At 38.0% G+C, this 16,919-nt stretch overlaps 1 protein-coding gene across 2 annotated transcripts in view; it reads left to right on the forward strand.

The window, feature by feature from the left end:
* The window catches only part of LOC110966478 (polypeptide N-acetylgalactosaminyltransferase 18-like), a 115,306-nt gene that overhangs the window by 60,315 nt on the left and 38,072 nt on the right, over positions 1 to 16,919 (forward strand). For both annotated transcript variants that reach the window (XM_051952602.1, XM_051952603.1), the window contains exons 3-5: positions 149 to 315; positions 8,492 to 8,678; positions 14,287 to 14,484. In XM_051952602.1, coding sequence (XP_051808562.1) covers positions 149 to 315; positions 8,492 to 8,678; positions 14,287 to 14,484 — 552 coding nt within the window. The remainder of the gene's footprint in view (positions 1 to 148; positions 316 to 8,491; positions 8,679 to 14,286; positions 14,485 to 16,919) is intronic.

A 16,919-nucleotide genomic window follows, 5' to 3' on the forward strand; every position in this document is an offset into this window, starting at 1 on the left:
TAAGATTCCAGAGTTTTTCTGAAGCAGAGTGAGGATATTTAGAGCTGAATCCTTCTCCTGGTTTCACAGTGTTCCATGAAGCTATCAGGACATATCTGAGGACATTTTTCAGGACATTTAGAACTGAATCTTTCTCCTCGTCCTCCAGGTGCAGGAACATGTCGTACTCTCCAGACCTTCCTCAGCTCAGCGTCATCTTCATCTTCGTCAACGAGGCGTTGTCGGTTCTTCTCCGGTCCGTCCACACGGCGATCCAGAGGACACCGAGGAAGCTGCTGAGAGAGATCATCCTGGTGGACGACCACAGCAGCAGCCGTGAGGAGCTTCATTTATTTTTCCATCTGTTTAAAAAAAACACCTAAAAACATCTTTATTCCTTTAGATGTTTGAAATCCGTTCAGTAAATCACCTTAAATATCTGAGTCTGAAGCTGTGACAGCAGAAAAAATGGCTGAACTTTCACTTTTCCTACGGTTCTTGAACTCCTCACAGGACCGACTCGAAGCTTAAAATCGTAAAAATTTCATTAAAAATCTCTTCTTTCTACGCTTCACTGATAATCCCACTAAATCTGGAGCTAAAAGTCTGTTAGCTGTGGCCAACAACAATAAGATACACAAAAATAATTCTAAAATGACACAAAAAAGACACAAAAAGACAAAAAGATGCTTAAATAACACAAAAATAACACAAAACAATAGTAAAATAACACACAAAATCAGATAAAGATGGTAAAATCACACAAATAGATGCTAAAACAACACAAAAGTATGCTAAAATGACACAAAAACGCTACTAAAGGATTCTTCCTCCTGTCTTTAAATCATCTCTAAACGTGGATGTCAGGCAGCACAGAATGAATCCGTCCTCTGACAGACGTCGTTGTTTACGGCGGCCGATAAAGAGCAGATTAAAGCCTTCAGTCGTAAACCAAGTCTTTGTCTTCACATTAGGGGCAGAGATGTGAGTCATTACTGTAAATCTGAAGGAGACTCAAACACATTAAGACCCGTCGGATGTTAATAATTTGCATCACGTCCTGCAGAAGGTATTTCGGTGCTGCCAGATCAGTAATTAGCGTTCTGAGGAATCTGTGTGAGCAGGTTTACGGCTTTCTGTTCTTCAACAACGATCCACGGCCTGAATGCTGATGAGCAGATAAAACGTTCACGTCATCCTCCTCTGCAGATTCACACGTGTTCCTCTAACGCTGCCACCCAGATACAGATTCATTTATCTATCTCTGATGTTAAAACCGAGATAGATTCATTTATCTGTCTCTGATGCTACCACCGAGATGCTGCCTAACGATAAACGGAGATCATTAATACGGCTTATTGATCGAAGCTTGGTGTAAAACAAAAAGCAAAAAGACTCAAAAAACACAAAACAATGCTTAAATAACACAAAAAGACACAAAAGGATACTAAAATAACATTAAAAGATGCTAAAATAACACAAAAATGACAAAAAGACACAAAAGAATGCTTAAATAATACAAAAATGACAGAAAGACACAAATCAATACTTAAATAATACAAAAATGACAGAAAAAGACACAAAACAATGCTTAACACAAAAATGACAGAAAAAGACACAAATCAATACTTAAATAACACAAAAATGACAGAAAAAGACACAAATCAATGCTTAAATAATACAAAAATGACAAAAAGACACAAAATAATGCTTAAATAACAAAAATGACAGAAAAAGACACAAAATAATGCTTAAATAACACAAAAATGACAGAAAAAGACACAAAACAATGCTTAAATAATACAAAAATGACAGAAAAAGACACAAATCAATGCTTAAATAATACAAAAATGACAGAAAAAGACACAAATCAATGCTTAAATAATACAAAAATGACAGAAAAAAACACAAAACAATGCTTAAATAACACAAAAAGACACAAAAGGATACTAAAATAACATTAAAAGATGTTAAAATAACACAAAAATGACAAAAAGACACAAAAGAATGCTTAAATAATACAAAAATGACAGAAAAAGACACAAAACAATGCTTAAATAACAAAAATGACAGAAAAAGACACAAAATAATGCTTAAATAACACAAAAATGACAGAAAAAGACACAAAAGAATGCTTAAATAATACAAAAATGACAGAAAAAACACAAAACAATGCTTAAATAACACAAAAAGACACAAAAGGATACTAAAATAACATTAAAAGATGTTAAAATAACACAAAAATGACAAAGACACAAAACAATGCTTAAATAATACAAAAATGACAGAAAAAGACACAAAACAATGCTTAAATAATACAAAAATGACAGAAAAAGACACAAAACAATGCTTAAATAACAAAAATGACAGAAAAAGACACAAAATAATGCTTAAATAACACAAAAATGACAGAAAAAGACACAAAACAATGCTTAAATAATACAAAAATGACAGAAAAAGACATAAAACAATGCTTAAATAATACAAAAATGACAGAAAAAGACACAAAACAATGCTTAAATAACACAAAAAGACACAAAAGGATACTAAAATAACATTAAAAGATGCTAAAATAACACAAAAATGACAGAAAAAGACACAAAAGAATGCTTAAATAATACAAAAATGACAGAAAAAGACAAATCAATGCTTAAATAATACAAAAATGACAGAAAAATACACAAAACAATGCTTAAATAACACAAAAATAACAGAAAAGGACACAAAACAATGCTTAAATAACACAAAAAGACACAAAACAATGCTTAAATAATACAAAAATGACACAAAAGGATACTAAAATAACATTAAAAGATGCTAAAATAACACAAAAATGACAAAAAGACACAAAAGAATGCTTCAGTAAGACAAAAATGACAATGAATAATTGGAGGTGTGAGATTTAAGGTTGATGATTCAGTGTGTAAATGATTCCTGAAGGTGTTAAAGGTCTTAAATCTACCTGTAGACGGACTCAGGCTCTAAATGATGGTGTGAATAATGGTGAAACTACAGGAGGAGGGATCACTCACTGAATGTTTGTAAAAGGACAACTGAAGTCATGAATAAGGATTAAAGTGCTTGATGTGTTGTTAGTGGTGTAACTGGTGGGGGAGGAATATGGTAAATGGTTGTATTTATATAGCGCTTTTATCCAAAGCACTTTACATGATACGTCACATTTACCCATTCACACACTGATGGTGGAAGCTGCCATGCAAGGCGCTAACCACGACCCACCAGGAGCAGTTAGGGGTTAGGTGTCTTGCTCAGGGACACCTCAACATGAACACGACGGGCCAAGGATCGAACCGGCAACCTTCCAGTTACAAGACGGCCACTCTACCCACTGAGCCATGCTGCCCCCAAACGTCCCTGGGTGGGCGGGCTCGAACCACCAACCTTTCGGTTAACAGCTGAACACGCTAACCGATTGAATATCTCAAGTTCTTAATAGTGGTGGAACAACCTGACAGCATAAGCTGGAAAAAAGATGGTGAAAGTGCCTGGGGATGGCTAGCTTAAAGTGCTAATGCTGACTAGCTTGGGATCCATGATTCAAGATGTTCAGGGTAGAGAAACTGCCTGGGGAGGGGTGACTTTTCTAGACTACACTAAACACTCATAAGTTTCATTTGCTGACGTCTCAATTATGGATGGGAATCGAAAACCGTTTTTTTGAGAACCTGCTCCCAGTGATTCAGTTCCGACGAATCGTTTGTTTATTTGCCCTACGATTTTCCGCTCATCGATTCCTCTTACGTCGCAAAAACGTGATGACATCACACGCAGGTTCTGGACTTTTCCAACATGGCGTCCCGGCAGAAGCACTCAAAAGTGTGGCTATATTTCACTCGTAAAGACGACACCAGGGCTACTTGCAACACTTGCAATGCTTCAATTTCGTCAAAGGGCGGAAATACTTCCAATATGCTCAAACATCTGTCCACCCTGCATTCAATTAGTTTGAGGAAATGTACCGCGTTTGATACGCTGCTTAGTGCAGGTGAGCCTCATCCAGGTAAAAGCAGGAGCGGAGCTAACGTCTCGGCGTCGTCTGCTTTACATGTCAAAGGTAACGAAAAACTCCTCCAGGTCCTGTACATTGTGTTTATGCTAGCGCAGTTTTTCATGCCCTCACCCAATGAGAATCGATAAGGAATCGATAAGGAATCGGATCGATAAGCAGTATTGAAAATGGAATTGGAATCGCTAAATTCTTATCAGTTCCCATCCCTAGTCTCAATCAACACTTAGAAATGATCTGGTTGTAGTTCTAATCTCACATTTCCAGTTTTTCTTCTTTTATCCACTTTAAACTGTAGAAAACACCGAGTTTATTAGACTGTGAAATTCTCCGTATTTAGTTTTTTTCCCTCCTCTTTCAGTCTGAACCCAGCAGCTCCACTCCTTCAGAATAATAACGGTACTGCTGTTCAGACGTTCGGCCACTTTGGTGTAAAAACATTCGAGGTCATTTTTTATATTTAGAATCTGGTACGAAACCCAACGAGGTTCCAGTTTGAAATGAGTCCATCTTCCTTCCAGGTCAGCAGCAAACTGAAGCTCATTAAAGGAAAACAGAGTCAGAGGATGGCAGTAATGAACAGAAAGAGGAGGCCTGGAGGCAGGATTACTGAGGAATCACAGCCAGGAAATAAAGACGGAGCGTTGTTGGGGATGTGTTCTGTCCACCTGAAGTCACTCATGAAGATAAAGACGGAACCTGATCTGTGGCTTCATCATCTGAGCGCTCAGAGGGGTTTATTATGAACCTTCTGACCTCAGGACGTCTGCTGACCTGTGGTTCACGAAATATCATCATCAAAATATTAATACCACAAAAAATACAAGTAGAAGTCCTGCTTTAAAACTCATTTAATCCCTCTAAATCCATCAGTGAGTTTAAAATGCATGTTTTCTTTTTAAAAATACGTCAAAATCAACCTGAACCTGTAAAAAGAAAGAATTAAGGCCTGAAACATTTCTTCTTCTAAGAGCTGAGCAATGCTGATCTACCTGAGGTTCAGAAACTACCTGGGGATGGCTAGCTTAAAGTGTTAATGGTGATTAAACTACAGTGGGATCCATGAGTCAAGGTGTTAAGGTGGTAGTCTGCCCTAATTTATTAAACAACTTATTTTGTTCTAATCTCTAAACAATGCAACCAATCAACACAAAACTTGGCACAAAGAAAGATTTAGTAGAAGCATTTCACATTTAGCTAAAGTCTGCCACATTCTATAGTTTCCATGGTAACAACAGATTTGGAGAGATACAAAAAATCTTGTGGAACAAAAATCTTCAGAAGGAAAACAGCTCTCAGCACCAGATTTGGTGTGCTGAGTCCTGATGTTATTATGTATGTTTTAAGTAGACAGATTTTTCCTATTTTTGTGTACTTGAATGATAACCACGAAAAGAGTCCTTTTTTCTATTTGAGCAGAAATATTAGATGAAGTAAAAATCTGTCTGCTTAAAACATAATAATAACAAAAGGAGTCAGCACTCTGAATTTGATGCTGAGAGCTGTTTTCCTTCTGAAGATTTTTGTTCCACAAGATTTTTTGTATCTCTCCAAATCTGTTGTTACCATGGAAACCATAAAATGTGGCAGACTTTAGCTAAATGTAAAATGCTTCTACTAAGTCTATCTTTCTTTGTGCCAAGTTTTGTGTTGATTGGTTGCATTGTTTAGAAATTAGAACAAAATAAGTTTTTTAAAATAAATTAGGGTAGACTACCACCTTAAGGGTACTGAAACTACGTTTGAGGGATGCCTCAAAGATAAAACTACCTCGGGAGGGCGACTCAGGGATTAAACTGCTTTGGGATGATGCCTCTAGGACGACAGACTACAGGGGGATCCATGATTCAAGGTGTTAAGGGAACTGAAACCGCCTGGGGAGGAACGACCTTCATTGTTTTACCAAAAACAAAGAAATTAAACTGTATTTGGAGTATTTTTAGCTGCTTTAACTACAGTAAAACAGCATAATACAGTCAAAAAACAAATTTACTATTCATGAAAAAGCAGATTTATGTTATTTGAAACAAAAATTATTTACATTAAAGACTGAAAACTTTTATTTTTTAAAAGCTACTTATCAGATTTTCTGAGTTTTTACACAATATGAATAATATGTAGTTGAGTTACAGAAGAACAATATGTTTGATGTGTGGCTGAAAAAATGGTATTTAACTGTCAAAAAAACAAACGACTGAATTATTTTACAGATATTTGTTATTTTCACACGTTCTTACTAACCGTTGCTGCCAGACATCAGTTTTTCTTCACAGAGTAACGTTCATTATGAGGCCTGTGAGCAGGAAAAGGTGCAGCGTGGACATAAAATACGGTGGTTCTAGTCATGGTTTCTGGTTTGTTTTGGTCTTTTTTTTCATACATGTATGTGTTTTATTTTCCTCTTCTTAATGTTTTCTGTGTCTGTTTTATGTCCCCTTTCCATCACTTCCTGTTTTATTTTGAAATCACCTTTCCTCGTGTGTCGCTTGTGTTTTTACTTCCTCTTTTTCCTCCCTACAGATGAACCTGATCCAGTCACTTCTGATTGTGCTCTAACAGTCTGGTCTTGTGTTCTTTTGGATTTCTGTGGCTTTTTGGGTTTAGTTTAGTTTTTTATTTTTGGTCGTATTTACACCTGGATCACTGCCTTTAGTTTGTTCACCTGTCCAGTAAGTTCCTTCATGAATTAAAGTTTGTTCCCTTCCACAACCTGCCGGCTGTCTGCAGGTTTTGCTGTGAAAAGGCAAGAAATTGAAGCTCGGAATCGGGATGTTTGATCCACATCTCTTCATTCTAAGGTCTTATTTTAAACATTTGACTAAAATAAATGGTTTGCACTGACCAAAGTCTGTAAAAAAAATCCAAATATTATTTGCTCTTCTGTAAAATTGAGAATCTAGGAGCCCAAAAAAGGCGTTCTCAGAGTTAATTTCTTCTTGGTCTCTTGGTAAAAGAAGGCCTCTGAGACGTCATTAGGGAGCTGGTTTGATCTGGAATATCACAGATTTACGAACAGGAAGCTGCTGTGATAAAGAGCTCCGGGGACTTGGAAAGATGTGGGAATGAAAAGTCCGACAACAAAAAAAGAACGTTCCGGGGCGCCGAGGATCAAATGTTTTCTGACCCAGTTTACCCGGAGAGGACAGCTCAGGTCCTACATTCAGTTTTACTCCACGCTGCTGCTTTGGTTTTGATGTACAGACGAGGACAGAGAACCAGACGTAAAGGTCAAGATCTGCATGCAAAAGAAGATTTATTTAGAATTTAGGAAGCAGTGGACTAGTGTTTGTTGTTCATCTAACGTTCCTAAAGCTGCAGCAGAATAATTACAAAGATTTATTCCATAATGATACTTAAACTACAGGTTATCTTCAAAAAATAACTCCACATCCAACACCTAAAGCAGACAAAAACACACAAATAAACCAATCTGATGATAGTAGTATTAATGTATAGGACCGTCAGAAAACTGAACTGATGCTGAGTTCTTCCTGTTCTTACAGTTACTAGCTGATAAATGATGTAATTATTCAAACTTTTAAATGATTTTTTTGAAGAAAAAAACAACAGAAACTCAATCCCAACTGGCAGGTTTTGTGGTTCTGAAGATTAAACTGTTTTCATGAGTTAGAAAAAAAAAGTAAACTGCAATTTGTGTGGGAAACGGGTGTGAAAATAAAAGTAAAAGTTAAATGTGTGCGCAGTTTGTTCGGAGTAAATGTTCACAAGATCTATGTTTCTTCATGGTTTAATTTTATTCTGTACTGTCTAAACTTTATCTTCAGACTGAGACACCAGGATGGATGTAAACCTGATCTGGGGTCAGTTTTTAGCAGAACTCAGATGTTTCTCCTCCTAAATGTCATGGTTCTATCTGCTGGACTGATGAAGTTCTGAAAAAGTCCATTAAAAAGTGATAAATCTGGAACCACCTCTGTGGACTTCAAGGACCTGGAATGTTCTAAGTGAGACTAAATTTACTGGAAACAGGAAAGGAGAACGTCTCCAGGAGAAAGTTCTAGAGTAGACCTACCGACAGCTGGAGAAAGTTCTAGAGCAGACCTACCGACAGCTGGAGAAAGTTCTAGAGTAGACCTACCGACAGCTGGAGAAAGTTCTAGAGTAGACCTACCGACAGCTGGAGAAAGTTCTAGAGTAGACCTACCGACAGCTGGAGAAAGTTCTAGAGTAGACCTACCGACAGCTGGAGAAAGTTCTAGAGCAGACCTACCGACAACTGGAGAAAGTTCTAGAGTAGACCTACCGACAGCTGGAGAAAGTTCTAGAGTAGACCTACCGACAGCTGGAGAAAGTTCTAGAGCAGACCTACCGACAACTGGAGAAAGTTCTAGAGTAGACCTACCGACAGCTGGAGAAAGTTCTAGAGTAGACCTACCGACCTCTGAAAACATTTCCAGCCTGACGGTAGAACTTTAAATAAAGTTTGTGGGTTTATCTGACGTCCAGGTGTGTTTCTGTCCACAGTGGAGCTGAAGGATCACCTGCAGAGCTTCGTGGATGAGACCAACTCTCAGCATGGTCGTGGTTTCATCAAGGTGGTCCGACACGACAAACAGGAAGGTCTGATCCGGTCCAGAGTGAGCGGCTGGAGGGCGGCTTCAGCTCCGGTGGTTGCTCTGTTCGACGCCCACGTGGAGTTCAACACGGGATGGTGAGAAGATTTCATCTGAACCAGAAATATGATTCATTATTCACAACCAGAAACACTGCGAGGCTCCCAGAGCTGCAGCAGCAAACCCACTTCCTGTACCAACAGGAAGTCTGGTGTTTTTATTCAGGAAGTGGTATAATTACTGTCATCTTGTTAAAACACCAAATTATAAAAGCAATCAAGTGATGCATAAACGCTAAGTGTGTTTTGTGATAATGTGGCTTTCCTGTTTTGTACTTAAATGCTCGTGCCATTGAGCATGGAGAATTCGTCCTCCAGTTGTGGATTGTTTTGTCGTCACATCCTGATGTCGGTTCTTCTTAAACTCAGGCCTTGGAGGTCATTAACCTCCTCAGAAGTCTCTGTCATGGTGCCCACTGCTGCTAAACTCCCACAATAGAACCATATCAACTGGTAACTGGTCCTTTTGCATTATTTTATGGTGTCTTTGTGCTTATCATTGTCTTGAACTTGGAGGTCATTAACGCACCATCACAGAAGTCTGTGTCTCTTTGTAGTTGTTTTGAGCGTCTTTTTGGTGTTTTTTGTCAATTAGTGTTGGTTTTGTGTGTATTTTTGGTAGTTTTCTGTGTCTTTGTAGTTGTTTTGCATCACTTTGGTAGCTATCTGTCTCCTTGTGGTTGTTTTTGTCTCTTTTTGGTGGTTTACTTTCACTTTTTTGTGGTTCTGTGTCTTTGCGGTTGTCTTGTGTGTATTTTTCTCTCTTTGCATTTCTTTATTGTTGATTTGCATCACTTTGTGGTGGTTTGTGTTTCTTTGTCCTTGTGTGTCTCTTTTTAGTATTTTTTTTAGTAGCTTTTGGTCTCTTCTCTTTTCTCTTTTTCTGGTCATTTTTTGTCTTGTGGTGGTTTGTATCACCTTTTGGTGGTTTTGTGTGTATTTTGGCAATTTTGTGTCTCTTTGTGTGTCTTTATGAAGTTTGTGGGGTTTTTTTGTATCTCTTTGTGGTTGTTTTGCATCACTTTTTGGTCGTTTTTCGTCTCTTTGTGGTGGTTTTGTGTGTGTTTTTGGTCACTTTATGTATCTTTATAGTTGTTTTGCGTCACTTTTTTAGTAGTTTTTTGTCTCTTCGTGGTCGTTTTTGTCTCTTTTTGGTGGTTTTGTATCACTTTTCTGTTATTCTGTGTCTTTATGGCTGTTTTGTGTGTATTTTTGGTCTCTTTGCATTTCTTTTTGGTGATCACTTTATGGTGGTTTGTGTTTCTTTGTGGTCATTTTATGTCTTTTTGTGTGTCTTTGTGGTTGTTTTCTGTCTCTTAGTGGTCGTTTTATTGTCTCATTGTGGTTGTTTGCATCACCTTTTGGTGGTTTTATGTGTCTTTTAGTCATTCTATGTTTCTTTACGGTTGGTTTACATCACTTTGTGTTGTTTTGAGTCTCTTTCTGGTCCTTTTGTGTCACTTTTTGACAGTTTTGTCTCTGTGGTCATTTTGCATCTTTCAGGCAGCATTTGTGTCTTCCAGGCTTCGTTAAATATTCTGAAGTTTCTGTAGATGAACCATCTGGTTCTGATGAGGTTTGGGGTGAGCTTTGTTCAGATTTGTTGCTTTCGTTCTCTCCTCTGCTGCTTTTTTTTTTGCTCCTCTTTGCTCTGAACTCGTCTCACAGAATCAACATTTCTCTTCATTTAAATTGAGAAATTACCGTATAATTAACCACAAAGCGGCGACGGCTCCATCTCCATAATTGTCTCCGCCGCGCTGCAATTATCTCCCAGTTTCCAGTCAAACAGCAGTAATTATGGGATGTCTTTATGTTGAGGGATTTTCTGGCTGTTTCCACAATAATGAAGCGTCGCCTCATCAGAATAACAGAATTACAGGATGAGGATGTAGGAGCTGCTTCACATGTTCAACCGCAGATAAAACCAGGAAAATCGGAGCAGGAAAACAAAAACACAAACAATAAACAGACTCATGTGTAAATAATGTCCACTCTTTAAAACTAGGCAGTTTTCTGTTTTTAAAATGAGCAAAAACATCAATAGATGCACATACTGATTTACATGTTCACTGTAAAAATAATGACTAAATAATGTTCACATCAAAAATCTGTGTTTTAATCATTAATAATTTGTTGTTTTAAAATATTTGACTGTAAAATTATGCAACTTTTATGGGATTAAAAATGAACAAAAACATTATTTGTCAAATATTTGCATTTACTTAAAAGAAAAATGATTCAAATTAGCTTCAATTAATTAGTTTTTCCAATTTTTCAGATATTATCCAATAAAATGTCCTTCTATCTCTAATGTTCTTATGCTCTATCTTTGATCATCTTATCTTCTATCTCTCATGTTCTTATCTTCTAACTCTGATGTTCTTCTTTCTCTCATGTTCTTTTCTTCTATCTCCGATGTTCTTATCTTCTGTCTTTGATCTTCTTACCGTCTATCTCTAATGTTCTTATGCTCTATCTTTGATCTTATCTTCTGTCTCTCATGTTCTTCTATCTCTAATGTTTTATCTTCTATTTTTGATCATCTTATCTTCTATCTCTAATGTTCTTTTCTTCTATCTTTGATCTTATTATCTTGTATCTCTAATGTTCTTATCTTCTGTCTCTCATGTTCTTCTATCTCTAATGTTTTATCTTCTATTTTTGATCTTCTTATCTTCTATCTCTAATGTTGTATCTTCTATTTTGATCTTCTTATCTTCTATCTCTAATGTTTTATCTTCTATGTCAGACATTCTCATCTTCCATCTCCTTACGTTCTTATCTCGTTGCTCTGAATGATTCTGAGGTTTCTTTGTGTTTTCTGTCCTTCTGGACTCTCTGAAGTTGTTTGCATTTAAACGACAGCTTTCAGTGTTTGTTCCCTGGAGTCCGATCACGTAAATCCGTTCATCTGCTGGTTTCCTGCAGATCGATAAGATCATCTTCAGTCTTTGGAGTTTTCTCGTTGCTTTCTTTGACCAGACATGAGGTCCTTTCTTTCATTAGAGAAGAAAATCAAACGCTTTTCTGTTTGCAGGTCATGTGAGGAGATTTTCCCCGTCTGACCTTCAGCGTCTTTGTTTCCTCAGAATTCCCTAGATGCTTTTATTGTTGTGAGTTTTCCGCTAAGCTTTTATTGTTGTGGGTTTCAGCTTAAGAGGTTCAGTTTAATCCTAGATGTTTTCTCCGAGAGACAGAAAGAAAGAAAGATAGTCCAGAAATGAATTCTAATTAGGATTTAAGGATTCTGGTCTTTTTATCTGATTTACTTTGAAAAGTTGTTAATACTTTGAGTCGATTTACTTGGAGTTTTATAACATAAATGGTCCTAAAATCTGGAGAAAAACAAAAGATTTCAGTGAGAAAGTCCCAATCCAGACGTCAGACATGTAAATGTAGTTTCCTTAATCATTGATCAGCAGCCTTATTAATCAATAACAGATCATTTCATGTCATTTTGGACACTTTTGGTTTCAGTTTTGGACAAATTCAGCGTTATTCTAGACCCTTATTATAACCCCGATGCCATTTTCTGTTATACATTTTAGCATATTTTTATTTTTGCCAAATTTTGAGCCAGTCTGGACTTTTTGAAGTTCTGACTAATTCTGAGACAAATTATTGTCTGTTTTACAAACATTGTTCTGTGGTCTGCAGCTTAATTTGACGGTCCACTGCCGGTTGTCCACATCATTTTTCTACCTTCTTTTTATCCAGATACAGCAGCTAATTGTTTTTTTGATGTCAACTTACAGCGTTTCATCAAAACTGGTTTATGTGGAACTAGTTGATGAGCAGAGTGGATGAATACGTCGTCACACGGTGCTATCAGACGGCTTTGTTTCCATTCTCTGGTTGTTCTCCACCTTGGATTGTGCTGCATCCACTAACTTTTTACCTTCATTATGGCTCCCAGTGTAAGTCAGACTCTTCTGATGCTTGGAAGAAAAGTAAAGCCGTCTCCATGGAAGTGAAGTTAGACAGAATAAAACGCTACAGTTGTAAAAAGAGATCAACATGTTCTTTTATCTTTCAGTAAAATGATTCATACATGGATGAAAGTTGTTGGTATTCAGGACTTTTATGAGGAACTGATCGATGACGTGATGCATGGAGCGGCTTTGTTTACGTTTCCACTGGAGTTCCGACTAATCGCCTTAGATCGAACAGAACTCCAACATGAGTGGAGGAGCTCCTGTAATCTTTTATTTCTTGTATTTAACATGTGTTTTCCTTGTCCTCACATTTGTAATTTGAACTCGTTGGTTCTTTCTGGGTGGACGACCAGCCGCCGTCGTATCTCGGGCTGATGAAGATTTTATGGTGAAATGTTTCCAGCGTACACAGAGCGGAGATATTCATGACAAATGTGAGAGAATTATTTAGTCTGGGTTTGACTTCCAGCAGAGATGTGTGATAGCATTGATTTCCCTCCCTGGAGTAAAACCCTGCTCTTCCTCCTACACATGCTTGTTCTATACAAAATATTAATGTGCTCAGAAGTGGAAAATAAAAAGCAGCGTTTTATTTCCCATCAGTCCGGTGAGTTTGGCTGCTGTTGGAGAATCAACCACAAAAAGCTGATATGAAGCTCTGCAGCGGGTTTTAAATCTGATTTAGCTTCAGATGAACGCAGCCTCTCAAAATACAAAAAACAGTAAAAGAAAAGATCTGCAGCTTCACAGAGAACCCTGTCTGATTCAGTCTGTGATGAATGTTAAACTAATGAATGATGTAATAAACGTAGAAATGGTCAATAACCTGTCAGAAGTATACTGTAAAAAACTAAAATCTGAAATAAAACAGTGAAAATCTGGTGGCAAAGATCACAAATACAAAAAACAGGTAAAAAAACATCAACAGTGTGACTGTTAAAAAGGTTTAAAAATGGAGAAAATAACAGCAGATATTTGGAAACTAATGTTTTCAGTAGATTTAAATGCAGTGAAAGTTTAATTTTATGGTCAAACACTATGAAAGAACAAATTGCTGTAATAATGTAATGCTGTATTAATGTGAACATTAATTACAGTTTTCACTTTTTGCTGCGAAATTGTAAGTTGGTGAATATTTTTCTTTGATTTTATTAAATAATTCTAATTAATATACACCATTTTTATTTCCAACAACTGCAATGGCAAATAATTATAAAAGTAAAACTAATTAAGAATACATTAACTGAAGAAGAAGGTCGTGCATGTAAGAAAATGTAATGTAGATTAGCTGCAGTACCGTTTATTACACATATATATGGTGGACTTTTGCTCTTTTATAATATTTTTAAACCAGCTGACAAAAGTCTTTGTTGCGAGCTAAACTCAGATCCTTCAAACACAGCAAACAAACTACAGTTTGTATCTGATTCAACAATAAGAGGCTCCACCTGGTGGAGCAAACAGGTACTGCAGCTGATCTACGATACATTCACCGACATGCACGACCTTCTTCTTTGTCACAATTAAAGTGTAAATTTTACGTAATCTAATAAAGGTTCATCTTTTAATCCAGGTTCTGGACTGTAGAACCCGCTGGGATCTACCTGACATTTTAATGACATAGATGACTTTCTTCTCTGACCTCATCGCTTGTTGTTTTGGGTTTTACTGCGTTAAAAATGTTCTGTTGGTTCTCTGTCGTCCTGCAGGGCGGAACCGATCCTGCAGCGAATAAAGGAGGACCGGACTCGAGTTGTGTCTCCGTCCTTCGACAACATCAAGTACGACACCTTTGAGATTGAGGAGTACCCGCTGTCTGCTCAGGGCTTCGACTGGGAGCTGTGGTGTCGCTACCTGAACCCGCCCAAGTCCTGGTGGACGCAACGCAACCACACTGCTCCTATCAGGTAAGTACACAACCACACAACAACACAACCACACTGCTCCTATCAGGTAAGTACACAACCACACAACAACACAACCACACTGCTCCTATCAGGTAAATACACAACCACACAACAAGAACTACTCAGCAGACTCATGCTAATGACCACCATTAGCACACGAGGGCTCAGTGACATCTGTGCATTTCAACGACCCCCACCGATACTCACAACGACCATCGTTGGGTAGTCAGATGAGTTTTAGTATCGGTCGTTGGAATAACAGCCCTGGACACACCTCACAGAGGTTTAAAAGCTGAGGCAACACCAACCACCACCAGAACTGAAGAAGCCTCTTGGATGAGAGCTGAAACGTCTTCAAGGAACTTTCTTAGAGTCCAGTGGATTGATTTAAACTACTTTGGATAACCACACCGCTCCTATCAGGTAGATTCAGTCCAAACCCCAGAATAACTCGGTAATCGTCTTGTTGTGAAGCAGGAAGTGGGACTCCAGCAGCATATTAATTACTAATGACTTGACTTGATCAGATCACGTACTAATCTCATTACTTTTACTCTAGAACTCCTCCAACACTAATCTCTGTGAATAATTGTGAATGTAAATCCTGCTGGTGTCGGTGTGAGACCCGGGGGACGACAAAGCGCATCAGGTGTAACATAAAGCCCTCATTAGAGGCGGTTTTACATGGAGAGGAGGTTTATTTCTGTCGGTTTGATGCTCTTACGTTGTCAGATGGTTTTAATGATCCAGATCTGTAGCAGCGTCTCTACATATGACGGATAGAAACGGTTCAGACGCTAAAATCAGCCCGGCTACTGGAGCAGAACGGCCTCTTAAACAAAGCAGATCAATGCTGGAGTGTTTATAGATTGGAGAAAGACAGGAGGACGTGTCCCGCTCCGTACTGTAATGGAGGAAGATAAATGGCCTCCATTGTTTGTTTCTTTATCCTCTCGGTACTTTTTTTCAGCTCAGAGCTTCACAGCGTCTTCAGCGTTTAATAGTTTTCCAGGCGGTTTTGTGACTAATTCCTTCAGTAACTGCGTGTTGCATTTAATGTTACTTTTCCTGATTAAACCGAAGCACTCGGACTGTTCCATGCTGTTCTGTTCTTCAGGCTCTGAGCTGCAGGATGTAAAATAACGGATACCACATTAAAGAGCCACGACTCGGCTTCAATTTAAACCAGTTTACAGCGTTACAGAGGAGACTGTGTGGGAGTTAAAGTCCTTTAAATAAAATAGAGGGGCTTAAAAGTAACTGCTGAAGCATTCAAGTGCTTCAGTGAATAAAAGGGTCAGAGATGTCCAAATGCTTTCAGTCTGGAGGTACGTTTCAGACAGTTTTAGTTGTACAGGAGGTCCTCGACTTACATCACAGTTCCGTTTCTACGCATCGATTTAAGTTGATTTTCACTCCAGTGAAAACGTAAACAAAGCCGTTCCAGGCATCACGATATCGATCAGTTCTTCATAAAGTCCAGAATACCAACGACTGCCATGCATGTATGAATCATTCTACTAGAAGATAACAGAATGTGTTGACCTGTTTCTACATCCTGACCCATGTTGGTCGGTGTTTCTGTTCCCAGCGTTTTATTCTGTCTTGTTTCACTTCCATGGAGACGGCTTTCCTTTTCTTCCAAGCATCAGAAGAGTCTGACTTAATGAAGGGCAAAAAGTTAGCGAATGCAGCACAATCCAAGGTGGAGTACAACCAGAGAATGGAAACAAAGCGTCTGATAGCGCCGTGTGACGACGTATTCATCCGCTCTGCTCATCAACTAATTCCTTGAAAGCAGTTCTGATGAAACGATGGAACGACGAAATTTTGTCAGTTGACAATGTTGTAAACCAAGGACTTCCTGTAGTTGGCAGAATTGTCAATCAATGATCAATTAGGATGACTAAACTAAAGCAGACATTTATTGGAGGTCATTAACTCCTCATTAGTCTTTGTCATGGTGCCCACTGCTGCTAAACTCCCACAATGGTCTCTGCTTTAACCTCCTCTGGCCTGTACAGGAGTAAACAGGAAGAGACTCCACCTGGTGGAACAACCAGGAACTACAGCTGATCTACAAATACTGACATCAAGACTTTCTTCTTCTACCTTACTGGTTGAATTATTACCTGCAGTTATTCATTTAAGCTCTAACTTTCCTATTGACAATGCCCATCTTTTCTTAACCCTAAATCCTGATCTTTGTGTAAACTTGAGTTGTTTCTGTCTCTAAGACCAGTCGTTGTAGCAACCCTGGTGAAATCAGGTTGGGCTGTTTGCTAACCTTTTCTACTAAAGTTCAGACTGTTGGGTTTGTCGGATTTTTTTAAATTATTTTTTTTAGAAAAATTGATTAAATGTAAGTAAAATTAGCAGACTATAAACCACAACATGACTTAAATAAGTAGCTTCGGCTCAGGAACCATTGATCT

This window comes from Acanthochromis polyacanthus, chromosome 8 (genome assembly GCF_021347895.1).
Source record: "Acanthochromis polyacanthus isolate Apoly-LR-REF ecotype Palm Island chromosome 8, KAUST_Apoly_ChrSc, whole genome shotgun sequence".
Taxonomy (NCBI): Eukaryota; Metazoa; Chordata; class Actinopteri; family Pomacentridae; genus Acanthochromis; species Acanthochromis polyacanthus.